General features: G+C 40.9%; 1 protein-coding gene across 1 annotated transcript in view; it reads left to right on the top strand.

Moving 5' to 3' along the window:
• lrrc17 (leucine rich repeat containing 17) overlaps positions 1-15923 on the top strand; it is a 45968-nt gene extending 30045 nt beyond the window's left edge. The window contains exon 6 of the mRNA XM_079552496.1: positions 15458-15923. Coding sequence (XP_079408622.1) covers positions 15458-15882 — 425 coding nt within the window. The 3' untranslated portion in view covers positions 15883-15923. The remainder of the gene's footprint in view (positions 1-15457) is intronic.
• Positions 15924-20515: the final 4592 nt, after the last annotated feature.

The raw sequence follows: 20515 nt of genomic DNA, 5'->3' as shown, positions 1-20515 counted from the left end.
CTCATTCAATTAAATTCTACAGTTATTTTTGGTGTAGTTTCGAGAGTGTGTTTAATTTTAATAAGCTAGCTACCCATTCCAACCCCGCCCACCTTTTTGCTTAGGGCAAACGTTTCTGCTGAGGGCACCAAAATGTCTTGCAGCGGCCCTGAGCATGATCATTTCCACACATGGATTGGCCTCCACGAGGTCCAGATCTTCACGCCTTTGAGAATCTTTGGGATGCGCTGGTGGAGGCTTTGCTCAGTGGTCACAATCTCCCGTCATCAATACAAGACTCTGATGAAAAATGAACCCAACACAGGATCTTTTGACTGTGCAGAAGCTTATTGAAATGGTATAATCAAAGCTAAAGGTGGTCCAACCAAATATTAGCATGTGACCTTTTTTGTTTTGTTTTAGTTAAGCAGCGTATATGATTTAAGTAATTTCTGATTAAAAAGCATAACTAAGTAACTTGTTTACCTTAACATATCCTTTTCGTAGAATCACGAAGAAGAAGCTAACAGGCTAACGGGCAAAGCTAACTGTGGGCTAGCGCCACTTTGGCAGTGCTTACAGCCAAGTTTGTGGGAAAAAAAAAAAACTCCATTGTGTAACTGGGTTGTGGCACAATGTACAAAATCCCTCTCTCCCTTTGTCTTTTCTGTCAGTGTCGTATTTACTCTCACAGACAATTGATAAGTAAAAGAAAAACGCAACATGCTACGACACCTGCAGTGACGCTTATGGCCTCTAGGGGCATGAGTTACTTAGCTCGGCTTTAAACTGTTTTCACCCAGATGTTCCCCAATGATTACAATCACAAAATTAATCGGAGGTGATTAGCCAGTTTTGCCTTTGGAGAAATTTAGCTGTGATTAGGGAGGAAACAACATGGATAAACATACTTTCCGTTTATTCATGGTCGCTGTGGGCTACTGTTGGAAACGAGCTCTTTTGCTGACACAGTTAATCAAAGGTCCACTCTATTTCCTCCCCATGTCCAGGAACAGTGTGACAAACAGGGGCTTTAATTTTTCATTCCACGGGTATGATTACAGTTTTAATAAACGCTAAGTGTTAGGTGACACTAATCGGGGCTGACACAAAAAAGAGAACCAACCCCTTACTTTTGGTTCATATGCCTACATGGGTGGCAATGGTAGCGCAGCGGTTAGCGCCGCCGCTTCACAGCCAGAAGGTCCCGGATTCAATTCCCACCAGGACGGGGCCTTTCTGTGTGGAGTTTGCATGTTTTCCCCGTCAGGTACTTTGCGTAGGTTTCCCCTACCACTAAAAACATGTGCAATAGGTGAATCCTCCTGCCAGGTGATTCTGACCGGCGGCACTGCTGTCGACCACTGCCCCCTACAGGTCGCCTCAGCGGCATCAAAGGATGGCTTAAATGCAGAGGACAAATTTCCCTATGGGGACAATAAATCAAACAAAAAAAACAAGCATACAGTGTAGTTGATGTATAACGACAACTTTTCATGTACTTAGAGGGAATGTTAGAAACTCAGTGTTACTATAGAAATCCCCCATTTTCTAGGCCCAATGCAACAACATCCAAAGATTGACATAAGCCAAAATGACGTGAAAAGTGGAGAAAAGACAATTTGAGTTAGAACAGCGGGGGTGTCAAACTCATTTTGGGTCACGGGCCAAAATTCAGCTCTCATTCTCTGTGATTTGGTCAGAGCCCCAACTTGACTGTAGTTTCATTGATAACAACAGCTTACACTTGTATTGCACTTTACAAGCCTGTGTCACAAGTTCCTCAAGCTACTACACAGCAGTCATTATTCATTGACTCCACACTTGGTGGTGGTAAGCTGTTACTGAAGCCACAGCCGCCCTGGGGCAGACTGTCCATTTACCACGTGGCTATATAATGTGTTGTTCATATCCTGAGCTCTTATTATGTCTGTACTTTTGTTTTTTCTCTAAAAATTCATAACTTCATAAGGAATATGCTAGAGACTTCCTTTTTTTTTTTACATACTCTGGAGTTTATGTTCTACAGGGCAGGGACCGGATTAAATCATCTCTCGGGCCGGATCAGGCCCGTTGGCCGTATGTTTGACACCCCTGAGTTAGACAATTATCCAATACGGTTACGGGTGGCGTTTTTAACACATGATTGATTTTACCTCTTAACCCCCACCTGAACCGAGCACATTTTCTCCAGTTTGGCTTTACCCAAATTGATAAGCTTCTTGAAAAAAGTGTCAAAATAGCAAAAACATTTTTTTTTTACAAAAAACAAGGATGAAAATGCAACAAAGGAGCGACAAAACGTGACAAAAACGTGACAAAAATGTGTGAGGAAAAAGCTCCATGAGTTTTGTAGGTCTTAGCTTTTTAAATTAGGCATTACACTGGCCTACAGGCTGTGACTTTATGGATGTTTTATGGTAAAGCTGAACTGTAGAAACAGGAACACGGTTAAGTGTATACCTACATATGAGCGCTTGGAGATTGTTGGGAAAGATGTGTCTATCCTGACTGAGTACACCGTCAGAGGGATGATATAACTTCTAGACAACTGTCCAAAAGTCTCCAAGGCAAGATGAAGTTATTACTTGCCACCACAGATTTCATCCAAGGTACAGTTAGTCGAGGACGGCACTGCAGTACTTTCCTATAAACCCTTCAGTGAAAGTAAAATGATTCCCATATGTCAGCATACCATAGTGTCAACAACACTCTTCCCTTTTGTCACCTAACACTGCCGGCTTACAAGTTAAACCAAGATGCCCTCTTTACATTCTCCAAGCTGAAACAAAGTAATCCATTATAGAGCTGTCATGCATTCAGTTATCCACCAAAACACTGGGGAATTTAGTGTTCAAAAGATCAATTTCAAACAGGGCTGCCTTCTCGTCCTGCATACTAATCCTGCCTCGAATAACTCGTCCGTGTTTGTGCTCTCGCCCATTATCTAAAACTGCAGACTCATGGCTCTTCCAGACTAATGATGCCTGGGCTAATGTCTTCCTGGCCCCATGAGGGAAAATCCTTTACTAAACCACCTTGTAGTTGTACTCATTACAGTCAGACACATGTAAACAATCTCCTGCTACTCTCCTAATATAGTAGAGGAACGGATTTGGAATATTTCTGAAGCTAGTCCTAGACATATGGACTCAATCTTCTTACATCCTTTTAATCACACACAGGAAAGAATAGGATGTTTATATATTATTGTTGTCAAAGAGTTTTATTTTGATGAATACTACGAGGCGGCGCAAAGGCAAAGGCATTCAAGTACTAGTAATGGATGGTGGTGATGTTTGAATGGGAACCAGATCTGGATTCATTTGGTTTGTGGCACCATAAGCTATAATGACCTAGTTAAGGGATGCCCAATATGAACGTTCTTCTGTACTTTTCCCATGCCACTTAAGTTATTGTGAATCCCTATGAGATCAGATAAGCTTCCTATCCTAATTTTCAAATTTTTCATACATGTGTACAGAAAAGATAAACACAACAACAGAAACAGGCTTTGTCCAAGCTTTGTCCAAGCTTCCCCCCATCCACACTGCCCACCCAACCCGTACATGTCCATTCACACTCACATTCACACAGTTATCTATCTAACAAGCATTTAATATTATTTATGTCGTCCAAACAAAAACAAAAAACAAACAAACACAAAAAACAAAGTTAATCTCCACCGTAATGAAAGGACAACATAAAAAGTAAACACAAACAAAAACAAGGAGCACTTCATACACTGTAGTTCAGGGGTCACCAACCTTATTTCAGCTGAGGGCTACTTTAAGAGCATTAAGTTGTTCGAGGGCTACCAGTTAAAAACAAATCCTAAAGACTTAAACGTACAGTCGTACACTGTTTATAGGATATTGACCCCATATTATATTAAAATAGCTTTATTTTAAACTCATACTTAGTCACAAGAACCAAAATAACTGTAATTTTAATAATTAGATTCAAGAAAATGAAGTGTTTTACACTTTAGAAAAAGTCCCAAGGGCTACTGGACATGGCCCAAAGGGCCCCTGGGTGCCCGCGGGCACCACGTTGGTGACCCCTGCTGTAGTTCAATAGTAATAATAATAATAATAATAATAATAATAATAATAATAATAATAATAATAATAATATTACGTTTATAAATAGGTAAATGCATAAATTATATTTCCAGCTCAGGTAAATCCTCCACTTCATTTCAAACTGCAATAGTTCATTTTTTTCTAAATGATACTGATAACAAATCCTATTTCTAAAATATTTTAAACATAAACCCCAATAATATTACTATGTTTGTAAAATATACACATTTCCCCCCAAAAAACACCTAACAACATGTTCATTGGTGTTATTACTAATGTAATCCCCATTGTTTTCAGCCAAATCTGGACCGACATCCAAAACTTACTGACATATGGACAATAATAAAACAAATGCATTAAGTCCTCCTCTTTCTCCTCACAAAACCTGCAATAGGAGTCACTCCCTATCTGCCATTAACACAGATTTTTTGTAGTAATTAATTTATAAAACATTTTGTTGAAATATTCTTGAATAGGAGTCCATAGTAGTATGATAAATGGTTTTAAAATACAAGATCCCCAAAATTGGTACGTTAAATTGATCCCTTAACAGGGTCGATAAGCTTTCTATTTTGCTATACCTGATATTGTACATGATTAGGAAGCATTATTATACAAGATTATCATACAAGATTGGTGTGATTTTCCGCAGTGAGTCATGTGATTATATAAAAAAAGATCAGATTTTGTTTTTATTCAAGCAGAAAAAAAGCTTTTTTTTTCTTTCTTTCAGCGCACAGCTTTGAATTTGCTACAGTTTATTTATCCCTCATTATTCAGGCAGTGATCCCCTCCTCATTCACTTCTGTTGTACACATTTGCTTCTTAATCTTACGGACTACAAGGGACTTTTCCAGAAGTTTTTGGCTGGATTAGTTGCCTCTGCTTAATCACAAACCAAAAAGACTCATTCATCCTCTGATTACAACAGTCACAATTGTCTGCGCCTGTAATGATGGAAAACATCACACTATTGTGCAAGTCACTGAACTATGTGATAACTAAACATGTTCCTGTTGTAATCGACTGTGTAATCGTAATGTTATGCTTGTAAAAACTCAGGAAAGTTCACTTATTGGTCGACATTGCAGTGGCCGGAGCAAAACAACCAGAAAAACGAGACTGTCCTCCAATAGAAAACGACACAAGTGGTCGTTTGTCTTATTCCTGAAATACGACCATATAAGACGTCTACTAAAACAGCGCCCCCAAGCTCCCATTGAGGGTATGTACATTTACATTACATTTAACCCAATTCAGAAACGACTTTATTTTACGTAGTGTTTATGACCAACTTTGACGACGATTCCAAAAGTCAAACGCAAAGAAATAAATCACAAACTTGCAAAATTAGCCCCACATGCAATAAGTAAAGCCGTCCCAGGTCTTCAGCCCCGCCACACCTGTGGAGGAACTGAACGTCCAGCGGTGCCAAAGGCTCTCCAAGCGCGCTCTGCGCTATTACGCATCACACCTCCCCAACCGCAGCAGCGGCGACTATTCACCACCCTCATCATTTATTATATTATATGTGTGAGCTATAGGTTATCGCCATTTTACTCACAACAACAGCGACACCAAAGCACAACTCACCATAGACGCCTTCCTGTCTTCTCCTCCATATGCGTCACTGCCAACTCCATAAACTCTCCTGTCACTTCCATCTCTGTCCTCAAACGTCCTCGTGTCTCAGACTCCGTCTCCCGTACGTCCGGTTGTCCGGTGACCGCGGCGATCCTCGGATCCGCCCCGGGTTCCAGGGCGCATGATGCAGGGAAACACCGCTGTCACCCCGACAAAGTCGGGCCTCGGCTCCGCTGCTGTTCTCCACAAAGTCCCGCATCTCTGTCAGAGTTCCTCTTGAAAACGAGCTCCAAATGTCCTGATCAAACTGAGCTCGTTCATTTCTCCGCAGTTTCGTCATTTAAGGATAAAAATATAAAACATCACAGCTGTGTTTAGCTCGCGGGTTTTTCCAACTAGATTTGACGGACACTCGCTCTGTCCAATGAAAACACGTGAATCAGCTCGAGGGCGTTTGGGCAGGTGAGCCTGCGCTCTGATTGGCTGAAGAGTCAGCTACGTCATATCCAGTAATATTTGTTAATAATTATCATCATTATATTATAAAGAATCTGAAATAAACTGTTGTAAAGCATTTCCTCTGATGTCTGTGATTTATATGGACTAAAGCAGGATTTAACCCTATAGCAAAAGGTGCACAGGAGGGAAGAAAAAAGAAAGGGGTTTATGTATTTGATTTGATTTATTTATTTGTACATTTCTTATTATCTACTACTTATGCATTTATATATTTACCGCAGCAATAACTATTCTTTCTGGGATCCATTTATTTATATTTTTAATTGTTATTTGAGTTTTTTACTTTTACTCAAGTAATATTATTTTGAAGTAGTATCTGTACTCGAGTGTAGTTCTCTTTTTACTGAGTAAATCTGCAAGCGGCAAACTGAAGAAAAAAATGAAAATGAATCAAAGCACAATGAATCTAAACCTGTATTAATTTTCTTGTGTCTTATCAAAATAATTGTGATTTATTTTTTTCTGGGGTATTTTTTACACATATCAGAATTTTCAACATTGTTTTATGTTTTTTCTCTGCTTTATCAACACTAAACCTTAATCAGACAAACATTTACTCAGGGGTTATGATAAAATTAAGAAACAAAAACATAATTCTTATAGTTTTCATCATGTCACGTTTCATCTGGACCGTGAGGGTTCGCACATACATGTGGTGCATGTGTGTGTTGGTTGATCATATGTGATGTCGGTGGAGCCACAGGAGAAGCCACAGGAGGAGCCACAGGAGGAGCCACAGGAGGAGGAGCCACAGGAGAAGCCACAGGAGGAGCCACAGGAGAAGCCACAGGAGGAGCCACAGGAGAAGCCACAGGAGGAGCCACAGGAGAAGCCACAGGAGGAGAAGCCACAGGAGGAGCCACAGGAGGAGCCACAGGAGAAGCCACAGGAGAAGCCACAGGAGGAGCCACAGGAGGAGGAGCCACAGGAGAAGCCACAGGAGGAGAAGCCACAGGAGGAGCCACAGGAGGAGGAGCCACAGGAGAAGCCACAGGAGGAGGAGCCACAGGAGGAGCCACAGGAGGAGCCACAGGAGGAGCCACAGGAGGAGCCTCAGGAGGAGCCACAGGAGGAGCCACAGGAGGAGCCACAGGAGGAGCCACAGGAGGAGCCACAGGAGGAGCCACAGGAGGAGGAGCCACAGGAGGAGCCACAGGAGGAGCCTCAGGAGGAGCCACAGGAGGAGCCACAGGAGGAGCCACAGCCACATGTGGATCACCAGTGTTAAGTCATGGAACATAAAAGTGAGTGTGGACATTTGACCATCTCAGTGTCGTACACCGGCTCACAAAGGAACCTAAAGAACTGGACGCAATTGGACTGTCCAGAACTCCATGAAGCACATCTGTCCCTGCAGCTGTTCATTAGATGTTTACATCATAGGGAATGATGATGCTGTTCCTCTGCACAAAACAGATCAGAAATAATGCAACCTCCTCATTACTGTTTGATAAAGTCATGTTTACATTTCTATATTTTATTAAAACACACTTGACAGTCGTCTGTATGATTTACATGATGGCGGCACATGTGGCTGAGTGGTTTGTGCTCTGGCCTCACAGCAAGAGGGTCCTGGGTTAAATTCCCTTTCAGTGTGGAGTTCATCTGCACCCCAACAAAAGATAAGATATAATAAGATAAGATAAATGTCTTTAGCCCCAGAGGGGGATTTGTCTTTTTTCTTGGTGACAGAGCCGCTCATCTGCGCACACACAATCAGACATGACAAAACATTCACACTGAACACAAAGTGCCACATCTGCAGTGTCTCTATTACATTTGCTTTAAACATAAAACATGTGCATTAGGTGAATCCTCCAGCAGGTGATTCTGACCATCAGCCTGGCTCCACATCTGGAGATGGTCCCCAGATGCTCCACGCTCCTGCCCACTGACGGCTCGCCTCAGTCGAAGGAGGGGCCACATGCAGAGACACATTTTGTAATGACACATAAATGATCTTAACCTTTATCTGCACTCATGTGTTTAGCCCATTATGTCATAGAAACACATATGGGTAGAATGATTATTATGACCAAGACATTTATTTTGAATAGAAACATAATAAAATGTGTAACATTGTTCAAATAAATCACAGGCATCAGAGGAAATGCTCTACAACAGTTTATTTCAGATTGTTTATAATATAATGATGATAATTATTAACAAATATTACTGGATATGACGTAGCTAACCCTTCAGCCAATCAGAGCGCAGGCTCACCTGCCCAAACGCCCTCGAGCTGATTCACGTGTTTTCATTGGACAGAGCGAGTGTCCGTCAAATCTAGTTGGAAAAACCCGCGAGCTAAACACAGCTGTAATGTTTTATATTTTTATCCTTAAATGACGAAACTGCGGAGAAATGAACCACATCAGTTTCATCAGGACATTTGGCAGCACGTTTTCCAGAGGAACTCTGACAGAGATGCAGGACTTTGTGGAGAACAGCAGCGGAGCCGAGGCCAGACTTTGTCGGGGTGACAGCGGTGTTTCCCCGCATCATACGCTCTGGAACCCGGGGCGGATCCGAGGCTCGCCGCGGTCACCGGACAACCGGACGTACGAGAGACACGGAGTCTGAGACACGAGGACGTTTGAGGACAGAGATGGAAGTGACAGGAGAGTTTATGGAGTTGGCAGTGACGCATATGGAGGAGAAGACAGGAAGGCGTCTATGGTGAGTTGTGCTTTGGTGTCGCTGTTGTTGTGAGTAAAATGGCGATAACCTATAGCTCACACATATAATATAATAAATGATGAGGGTGGTGAATAGTCGCCGCTGCTGCGGTTGGGGAGGTGTGATGCGTAATAGCGCAGAGCGCGCTTGGAGAGCCTTTGGCACCGCTGGACGTTCAGTTCCTCCACAGGTGTGGCAGGGCTGAACATCTGGGACTGCTTTACTTATTGCATGTGGGGCTCATTTTGCAAGTTTGTGATTTATTTCTTTGCGTTTGTGTTTTGGAATCGTCATCGCAAAACACTACGTAAAATAAAGTCGTTTCTGAATCGGGTTAAATGTAATGTAAATGTACATACCCTCAATGGGAGCTTGGGGGCGCTGTTTTAGTAAACGTCTTATATGGTCGTAATTAAGGGATAAGACAAACGACCACTTGTGTCGTATGGATTTGGAGGACTTGTTGAGAAAAACAACAGTATTCAAAAATGCCTCTTAACCCCGCCTTAAAGGGGTTAGATGCAAGTTCGCCATTTTATTCTCACTACTGCCACCTCAGGTCATACGTGTAACTGCACCCTCTATATTAAGCTCGTGCATGACGGCAATTCGCACCGAAGTGAGACCTTTTTGAGTGACAGTCCAGGATTTTAGAGGCAGTTGTGGTGAACAGGTCTGGGCTCATTCTACACATTAGGACATGGCTGGAAAATGTAGGGGGAGGAAAATACATAATTTTAAACTCTGTATAGTCCCTTTAACCGAGTGCATTTTCTCCAGCTCAGCTTTACCCAAATCTAAAAGCATCTCGACTGGAGCTTACAGCCCACAGGTCAGAGTAACACCTAGAAAATGTGACAAAAAGTGACCAAAAAACCTACGAAAACCTGGTAAACAAATAAAGTGACAAAAGCAAAGAAAATGTCATATTTTCTTTTTTTTCTTTTTCTTTTTTTTTTCTTTTTTGCCACATTTTTTTAATCACGTTTTCATTGCTTTTTTGTTACCTTTTTGTCATGTTTTTTGGTCATGTTTTCTGAAAAAACATGACAAAAAGTGACAAAAAAACTCTGAAAACGTGATAAAAAATTTGGCAAAAAAGCGGCAAAAGAGCAAAGAAAGTGTGACAAAAACATGACCAAAAAAGGACAACAAAGCTATGGAAAAGTGATTAAAAAAAGTGACGAAAAAAGCATAGAAAATGTGACAAAAACATGACAAAAAAGTGACAAAAAATCAACGAAAACATGACCAAAAATACTATGAAAACTTGATAATAATGTGGCAAAAATGCGACAAAACAAGCCAGGAAAATGTGACAAAAACACAACGAAAACGTGATGAAAAGTGCAACAAAATGACTTAAACATGATAACACAAACAAAGAAGAGGCCTAGATGAGTTTTGCAGGCCTTAGCTTTCAAACGAGGCGTGACACTGGCCTACAGGCTGTGCGCTCTCCAGACGAGACGCTTTTAGATTTGGGTAAAATTGGAGAACATGTGCTCAGTGAAGGCGGGGGTTAAGGGGTTAAAGCTGATGTAGGGGTTATTTTCTACTTCATGGCACTTTCCTTTAGCCCGTATCTTTTAATCTTCCATCCTCTGCAGCCACATGTAGCAGACCTTGGTGATGTGTTGTGATTGTGACTGCCTCGCTCTCATTGTTTATTTGTTATGGAGACTTCTCGTAGCCTGGGGGTTGCAACATTTATCACTGTGCCGCGGGCTCATGGCGGACCTCCTCCAGACGGCTTTCAGGGCGAGGAAAAAAAGCTGGAAAAATTGATGAGCGGCTTTAAAGTGTTAAGCTGAGTCAGTGTTAGGGATTTGTTACACTACAGGGGGAGATGATTAAATACACGCAGCGGGCTGAGACGAGACTGACTGTGGCGACAGCAGAGGGCAGACCTGTGGCGCTGGAGGGGAAAGTTTGAGAGATGTGATGACACAAACTTCCAAAGTTTCATCTTTTTGTCTAATTATAAGTCAGACGCTCTCGAAAAACAATGACATCAGCCTGAAGTTTATTTGTCTTGTCCTAAAAGCGTGAAAGTAGTGACAAAAACAAGGACGAAAACGCAAAAGAGTGACAAAAATGTGCTGGAAAAGCAACAAAAACAAAATAAAAAGCAACAAGAACATGTATTTTATTTTATTTAACCTTTATTTAACCAGGAAAGTCCAAGACAGGGCACAAATCAAGACAATTTAGAATTACAGGACAGATTTTAAGCAACAATTTCGTAAAAACATTTGCAAACCATGGATGTCATTTCCAAACCTTTGAGCAATTAAACCAGGGGTGCCCAAAGTGGGGCCCGCGAGCCAAATGTGGCCCGCCGAAGCAATTCTGTTGGCCCACCAGAGAGTGACCTACATTTGCGCTGCTATGGTTAACACTAATTCTCTCCCATTCATTCTCAATGGTAAATATGGATGCAGTACACTTTTTGGCCACCAGCGATAAATTGGGGGCGCTGTTTCACTCCTTTCACAAAGTTAAGAAAACACTGTTGTGGTTGTACAGAGCGTTGTAGCATCAACTTTCACATTTTTCCAACTTTTATTGCAAAGGTTGTTGACATCAACAAAGGTCATGTTAAAAATTGTTGAACTGTTCATGATTATGATTGTTATTATCATAATCAATACTACTACTACTACTACTATCCCTATTCATGTTCTCCCCGTGTCTGCGTAGGTTAGTGGTAGGTTATAAAAAACATGTTCAATAGGTTAATCCTCCAGCCAGGTGTTTCTGACCACCAGCCTGGCTCCACATCATGGAGATGGGTCCCCGAGCGCCGGCCCATGCTGGCAGCTCACTGCTCCTACAGGTCGCCCCATGCGACACTGAGGATGGGTCAAATGCAGAGAACTAATTTCTCTACAGAGATTTCTCTACAGAGATTAATACAGTATCAGATTTAGATTTTAGATTTTGATTTCTACTACTACTACTACTACTACTACTACTACTACTACTACTACTACTACTACTACTACTACTACTACTACTCATTACAATGTTAGATCAGTTATTTCTTTAACTAAAATACAAACACTTGGCTTCAGCAGTGGGCGATTTATACTTTAGGTATTCCTATCATTCCTAGCATTAGCATTGGTTAGTGCTAGATCGTCTGCTCCGGAGGGACAGTCTGCTGTGAAAACGTGAGATATCATGACACTAAGGTTAGGGCCAGGGAAATGGTTAACCTCTTAACTCCCGCCTGAACCGAGAGGATCTTTTTCCTCACGTCATCAGATTTTTTTCTCAACATTTTTTGTTGGGTATTCAACTCATTTTTGTCATTTTTTTGTCAAATTTTTGTCAGATTTTTATCACATTTTTGTCATTTTTTTCGTCAATTTTGAATCCATGTTTTGTCACATTTTTGTCATTTTTTGTCATTTTTTATCAATTTTTGTCCTTTTTGTGACATTTTTGCCACTTTTTCATCCATTTTTCGTCACTTTTTTGTCACATTTCCATCATTGTTTTCGTCTCAGTTTTGTTGCTATTTTCACAGCTTTTTTCCAGAAGCTTTTGGATTGGGGTAAAGCCAAACTGGAGAAACTGTGCTCGGTTCAGGTGGGAGTTAAGCGGTTAACTTTAAGGATTAGGATTAGGATTAGGATTATTTGTATTTTTAGACAAACCAACTCATAAATCTATACAAAATCACAGCAGACCGTCCCTCCGGAGCATACGATCTAGCACTAACCATTAGCATTAGCTCCCGCTAGCTTTAGCATGCTCTTGCTAATCGCAGGATTTTGTGTGTCGATCCAAAAAGACATTTGCGAAGGTTAAAACTAACTCAGCGAATGAATCCTTCAGGTTCTTAGCTTTACAGTGAAAACACGTCCATATTCACTTAGATTTAGGTGGTAAAAGTTGTGTTTTTAATTATCGGATTATCGGATAGTATTTGTAGCCGATACCAGATAGGCTATAGTATTTCTTCCAGTATCGACTATGAATCCCTAACTACTACTAGGCCTACATCTGCTAATAAAAATGATAAACTCATCTAAATGCTCCCCGCTCAAGGGTTAATTGGTCTCCACTGGTTATTTACAGACAGTTTTTCTCCTTCATTTGCCTTATGCCACCAGTGAATTCCTAAATGTTAATATCTTCAAAACCCCGGCAGTGCAGGGAAATCAACGAGCCTCAGGAGTGTATTTTACATTGAACCTATTAATATGCCCGAAAGATGCACTTCAACAAAATGAGTTGTTTTTGATAAAGATGCCAAGACCCTTTTGGAAAGTTATCGTGGGAAAATGGTTCATTCTGAATAATGAGCGTGACTGTTAATCTCGCGTTTGTAAATTTCACAGATAGTTGGGATACCACTTGGTCACGGCGCCCTTTCAAAACCAAAACAGTAGTAGCGAACTGGAGGAATTGGCTTGGTTGAAAGATAACACCTGAGAGGAGGAGGCCTGACTCCTTTCCCTCGTGTTTGTATCACTGATGTAATCGCAGCGACTTTACCGCCACAGAGCGTAGGCGGGGGATCTCCTCTCCAGAGTTCTTCACGTCCTTCCTGTAATTTCTTTTAAGCGTTTGTCCATCTCTATATGTCCACTAGCTTCTCCCCCCCTTCTTCCTTTCCTGCCTCCCCTCCGCTCTTCCGCTGTGTCAAGATCAAAGCCGAGCCCAAGGCCAGTGTGAATGCTGTGAAGCCCCCCTTATAACACAACGCGCACAACGCAAATTGCTAACGATGTCTGGGAATGATTTGGCGACAGGTAAACATGTGTCCATTTAGGTGAATGGAAAGGACGTTTCAATGCAGTCATTGCTCTTATGGGGTCTCAAAGATGCTCAAAAGACAGCTGCTGGTGATTATTTTGTCTCGTTTGATACACGTGAAGGCCCCTGACAGAGAGCAGGTGCAGCCAAACAGGAACTCTCTGAATGTGTGTGAAGCCTCCTACCGGTTTACAGGCTGCAGCCGCTATAGTTAAGCCTGGGAGTAACGATTAATGATGTGATCTCATTAGAGTGTGTCGCTGATAAAGCATTTAGTGGACAAAGACTGACAGCTAAGTCATGTAATGTTTGTTGTAACAAGCCGTATTCAATTAACTTTCTGAAACAAGGTCAAGGTGCGTAGTAAGAAGTCTGTTGGAATAAAAGTTTAATAGACCCTTTCGCTGCTGACATCATCAGTGACTTGAACACTTGAACTCTTGAACACTTCCTGCCAGAGGCAGGAATTATATCGATTTTCCGATATATCGTGATATTTTGCAGGACGATACCGATACTTTTGATGACGTCATGCATATTAATGAGCAACATCATGCATGTCAATGAGGCAGCAGTGCTCCCCTGTTTTCAGTCAATGGATGCCAACAATGATAAAGAATTCAGTCAGGACAGCAGGGGGAAGTTTGAAGCACTTGGACCAAACACTGTCACACAAATAATTTACTTTTAATTATGTTTTTATATTTATACGTAAGATTAATTTGGTTGATTTATTCCTTTTTAAATAGGACTGTGGTTTCTTGTTTATTTAAATGTAAATGAAGTCACGGACTGATCTATAGACCCATTTTTATTGTGTAAGTCAGGGATCATTTATAAAAGTGGTACAAAGCACATGAAAAAAATGTAAATGATGAATATTATGCAGTATGATAAAAAATAATATATATATACAATATACAGCAACATTTATTTCATAGTATATATGAGGATCATGTCCAAAATACTGTTGGACAAAATTCATGTTACTCAAGATGGGCCAGAATTGAACATTTAACCTCTATTTTTCCTGTTCGGCTTTACCCAAATCTAAAAGCTTCTTGGAATAAAGTCAGACAAGTCAAAATAGTGACAAAAATGAGACAAAAACGAGGATGAAAATGCAACATAAAAGCAACAAAAAAGCAACAAGAGACTTAAAGAAAAGTAACGAAAAAGTGACAAAAATGTGACAAAAATGCAACAAAAAAGCCACGAAAGAGCAAAAGAAAAGTGACAAAAAGTAAAGAAAATATGGCAACAACACGGGGAAATGTATCCATTTAGGTGAGTTTTGTAGATTTGGGCAAAGCTGAACACGAGAAAATGCATTTGGTTAAGAGGTTAAACATTAAAGCTGCATTATGCAACTTTTTATGCGAGAAAAATTGTGCGATATTTGTGCGTATTCGACCTTGTAGTGACTGAGTGGCTGTATGAGTGGTCAGCATGGCGCCTCTACTTTCCATCTGAGTGGTCTCTGGGACACTCCAGGATTCATTGTTTTGTAGGTTTTCTGGTGAGAGGGTCCGTCAGCGGTGAAAACCTACCAAACAACTGATCCTGGAGCGTCATAGAGACCATTGATGATGCCATGATGCCATGATGACCACTCATACAGCCACTCGGTCTCTACAAGGGAAAATATGCACAAATATCAACTTTTTTTCCCGCATAAAAAGTTGCATAGTGCACCTTTAAGGGACGGCAATGAGGAAAGCAGCATTAGCATTGTTTGTATTGATCACATCTTGTGTCTCTACACATATTGGGAAGTTGTGCAAGACAAAAACAATTATTCTTTGATAATGAAATCTAACCCTCTTTCTTCCCCCCCATAGCTGCTTTTGCCGGCCTGCTGTACCTCCGTGAGCTGGACCTGTCCAACAACAGCCTGCAGTATTTCCAGTACGGGGTGCTGGAGGACCTGTACTTTCTCCGAAAACTATCTCTGGAGCGTAACCCCTGGATCTGTGACTACAGCATCCACTACCTGGTCTACTGGCTCAAGCACCACCCGGGCGTCTCCTACAGCGGCCTGGTCTGCTCCTACCCACCCGAGTTCAAGGGCTGGAGGGTGGAGGACTACGTGAAGACCTACAACGGAGAGTGTCCCAAAGACAAACAGACCAATGTGGATATAGGCCCCGGGGTGCAGGGTGGAGAGAACGAGGCACAGGAAGTACCGGGAGAGACGGAGGGAGAGCAACTTCCAAACCCCATACAGGAGAAACCAAACACAATTGAGATCATCAGACTCAATTAGGTCAAGTTAGATTAGAGTCAGTCAGTCTCTTATAAAGATCGGGATTGTAGCTTAATCTCCATTGCCTTGACATTATCAATCATGCAGTCTCTGTTCAGCGCAAACAGTGATATTATGATTCTTTTAACACTTCGAGCCACCTCAGGCATTACTCCTCTTTTCATGGAGCATCAGAAATGAAGCGGAAGAAGTCACTGTACTATGATCGCATACCTCGGTGCTTTTGTAACTTTCTGTAGGAGTATCCCTTACGAGGCTGTATTAGGTCTTTGAACTTTCTTTTCTTCTTGAGCTGCGGGTGCTGTTCCTGACGCAGTCACAAAATAATAATATTGAATTCAGGATCTTTTGCAAACGTGTAACTGATGAGGTACAGTCCTTGTTTTTATTAATGTATACAAAAAATATTGTTTGCTTGTTTCTGGGAATAAAATGGTGTCTATTTTTTCTGAAAGTTTGTTTTGCTGCTACATGGTACTCCATTTTCCACCGCCGTAGGACTGTGATGCGTTATCATTTGGCAAGTTATTATTAGACCTCCAAAAGGCCAGGTTAATTTTTCATGTTGGCTGCAATAGGTCAAACTGCGACACCACAGCCTAAGCCACAGAAGTAACTCTGTCCCGGCGCACTATATAAAATATTAACTATTACATTAAAGAGATATTTCAGGATTTTTGACATAGAGCCTTATTTCCTAGTTATCCAGTGTTGTTGATTTCTGGAGATATATGTATTTTTTAATTCATGAAGCGCTTATATTTGAAGAGTTTAGTGGTGCTAGGCTAGTGCTAGGCTAGTGCATGTCTATGGTAACTAGTAGCCTGCATTAAAAACAGTCTGATCACAGTGCACCTGAGGCAAATCACTTATAACACCAGACTACCCATATAAATGTCTGTGTTGGCGAATAGTTTTTAAAATATAACCATTTTGCATTTAAAATAACTTATATTTGAGAAGCATCAACTTCCTGGTTGTAAGCTACGCAGCGGCGGATCTACTGTACTTTATTTACCTGAGGCCGGCATTACTACACGTGGAATTCACAAAGGAGCTTTCTACAAATCAGATATGGCAACGTTTGGAGGACGACCCCATGATTTTGAAGAGGTTTTTAATGCAGGCTACTAGTTACCATAGGCATGCACTAGCCTAGCACTAGCCTAGCACCACTGAACTTCAAATATAAAGGCTGCATGAATTATATATATCTATATATCTATATATCTATATATATAAAATATATATATAGAGTTCGGGAATGTGATGTCATATCGCTAAGCATTATCGGATTAGCAGCAATTGTAAACTAATGGAGATTTTAAAAGTTAAAATACTGGAGTTATTGATCAAAAACAGTTGGGCACCACAATGAGTTGTTGATATTTTCTCCACTTTTTATACTGTTTATAGCTAATGATAGTCAATGGAAATGTCCTAACAGCTGCAAAGATGGCGGATCTCCATGGTAACTGTGGAATTTCCCGAACTCCAGAAATCAACAACACTCTGGATAACTAGGAAATGAGGCCCTATGTCAAAAATCCTGAAATATCCCTTTAATAACGCGATTCAAGATCATGTTTGTAGAGATTTAAAATAGATTTGTGCATAACATCCTAAAGACAAGAGAAATGGTGTCCCAAAAAGTTACATACATTGCAGGTTTTCCAGTTTAATTGTCTTTAATCTTGCAGCCCGAACAAAGTGCATTAAGTTACATTTTAGAACAACACTATTTTAGGCATAAAATCTATTTTGGCAAAGCATTGTGCGTTGGAAGCCAGTTCACAACTGTATTCCTGTCTAAACTAATCTGAAGGCAAGTCATCTAAATAAATTAGCTTTATGGAATGAATTCTGTTTGTCTGTCTATTTTAATATTTTGGCTGCAGACGTCTGATACGCTTCCAGTAAAAACAAAATAAAGAGTGAAGAGTATCAACTGTCTATGAGCTTCGGTTTTTGCTAAACAGCTTCCAGATTGTAGGGGAAAAAAACAATAAACAAAGAAATCTGCAGACTGAGCATTTATTGTATCCTCTTATTCATGCATTTGTTTGATAGAGTCTAAGTTGGCACAGATGGTAAAGCAACACATGTTTCCAGTAAATCTTTTTCAAGTAAAGCCAAGTTGCCTTAAACAAGCTGTACCTTTATCATCAGAGAGGACACAGGCAGTGGAACGCAAACGCAACACCACGGCGCCCTCTGCTGTTCACAGCCGGATCCTGCAGCCTCTTCACAATAAATCAAGGAATAAAACGTGGCTTCATTGGCAGAGTTATTCAGTCTTTTGGATAAAACTAAAAAGCAGGCGAGAAAGGTCTGAAGAGGGAAATTAGGTCACGTTGCATGTGTCGTAAGAGTTGCACTTTACTTTACAGCACAGTAAAAACATGGTAATAAAGCAATAATGCATTTCTTTCCGGGTCATTCACAGCATGTACACTGGTTTGAGAGGTATCACTATGATGTAGCTGTTATATAAATAAGATGTGGGTCTTGTTCTTATGTAATTATGTGTTTACACTTTTCCATCCCATTTCCGTGCTATTGCTGTGCTGTAAATTCACATGGCCACCATCATTTTTGCGAATCCATTTCACGGTGAAAGGCACTGAGGAGAAATAGGAATACATGAGTAATAGGAGTGATGGGAATACAGGAGAAGAGGGATGCTAAAGTCAATAGCGCTGTCGTGGACACCGCGTTCTAGAAGAGCAAAGATTAAACAGTGAAAGAGAACATGGAGGAAGTTGCCCGGGACAGGATGATTTGCTGCGAGCGACAACCCGAGAAAGACAACCGACGTGAGTAAATTAACCTCAAAGTTGCAAAAGCGTAATTAGGACATAAAACACACAGTTGTTTGACTGTAATCAGGACGTTAAAGGGAGTGTAGCGTGAAGTGCAGGCTGATATACTAAATGAATGTGACCTAATGTAATTTCACCCAACAGCGATTACACAGCCATCGCCATTCACTGCTCTCTCCAAAGGTCTGACGGGGAAACAGCCCAGCACTCCAGGGTTAATGCAAAGCTCTTGTAGCAGCAGCAGCACAAACAAAACAATCCCTCATGGTGCCAGGTCACAGAGCAGAGAACTGTATCCACTTTTAGGGCAATTTAAGAGCAGCGCTTCTAGGAGAAATAAATGAAGACAGTCATTGGCAACTGGTGGGTTGGGACCAAAAAGTGGCTCACAGGACGGTTCTGTGTGGGCCGTGGTATTTGAAAGGGAAACACTTTATTTTACACTACCCTTGATACATTGTACCTGCCACATTAAGTACAATGTAATGTGCTAAGTAACAATGTGTAATAACATATACAATGGAATAATGTGCTTTAGTATTTTGGTGGTATATAATGTAATAAGACATAAGACCCAAACTCCAACCCAACCTTAAAGGAACAGGCCACCATTTTTACATGCTGAGATATGTTCTTACCTTAGCTTAGACGAGTTGATGCGTACCTGTCTGGTCTTTGTGTGTGCACTCAGTCATGCAAAATGACCAAAGATGTTGATAGCATTTGACCTCTCCCAGTATATTTCTATAGCTCCAAATGGGGGTGAAGTTGGAAGCTACCACACTCTTCCACGGGCACAAAGACCAGACAGGTACGCATCAACTCGTCTAAGCTCAGGTAAGAACATATCACAGTATGGAAGAACTGTGTGCCCTCAGTCACACAAAAAGACCAAAGATGTTGTTAGCATTTGACCTCTCCCAGTATATTCCTATAGATCCAAACTGGGTGAAGTTAGAAGCGACCAAGCTCTTCCACAGGCACAAAGACCAGACAGGTACGTATCAACTCATCTAAGCTCAGGTAAGAACATAACTCAGTATGAAAAAACGGTGGCCTGTGCCTTTAAGCCCTAACCCCAAGGGTCTTATTACATTATGTACCTCCAAAGTACTAATTCACATTACTCCATTGTGTATGTACTACATAGGTACATTATTACAGAGCACATTACATTGCACCAAATTTAATTTTTACACTACCAATGTATCAAGGTAGTGTAAAATGGGCGACACTACAGCAGTTGAGAATCATTGATTTAGGAGATGTTATGTACAGTAATGTGCACATCATCTTCAAGAGAAAATATTTCCCTTTTTTTCTTCTTGATGTGCATGTTCTTCATTGATTAGTTCTAGTGTAATTGACCAGATGGTCATTGTGCCTCTGGGCAAAACACATCTTGCCCTTTGCCAACTCCATGAAGGGCATCGAGCCTAAAAATCTTACCATTCACCATGTGAATGTTTGGCTGTGGCTTCAACTCATTGATGAAAATGAAGGTAGTCCAAATGAAAAACAAACGTTCTATGGGCATTTGGTCTAGTATTATAATACATAAATAAAAAACAATATCATCTTAAAACTGTAATAGGTGAAAGGTTACAAGTTTTGCTTTTGCTAGCTATTTTTGCAACATTTGTACATTAATTTGTATTGAGTATTTTGGCAATATAACAGAACAACGTTATGGTGCTTTTTCCCACCTCTGTACAATACTTTCTTATTATTGCCTTGCATTGCAGTTTCTGAGGCTGGAATGAGAACAGAAACCTTTTTTTTTTTTTCCTTCATCCTTCAGTCTCCCCGCC

Source organism: Gobius niger (genome assembly GCF_951799975.1).
Source record: "Gobius niger genome assembly, chromosome: 2".
Taxonomy (NCBI): Eukaryota; Metazoa; Chordata; class Actinopteri; order Gobiiformes; family Gobiidae; genus Gobius; species Gobius niger.
The sequence above is the reverse complement of the archived record's forward strand: the minus strand, read 5'-3'. Positions and strand labels throughout refer to the sequence as shown.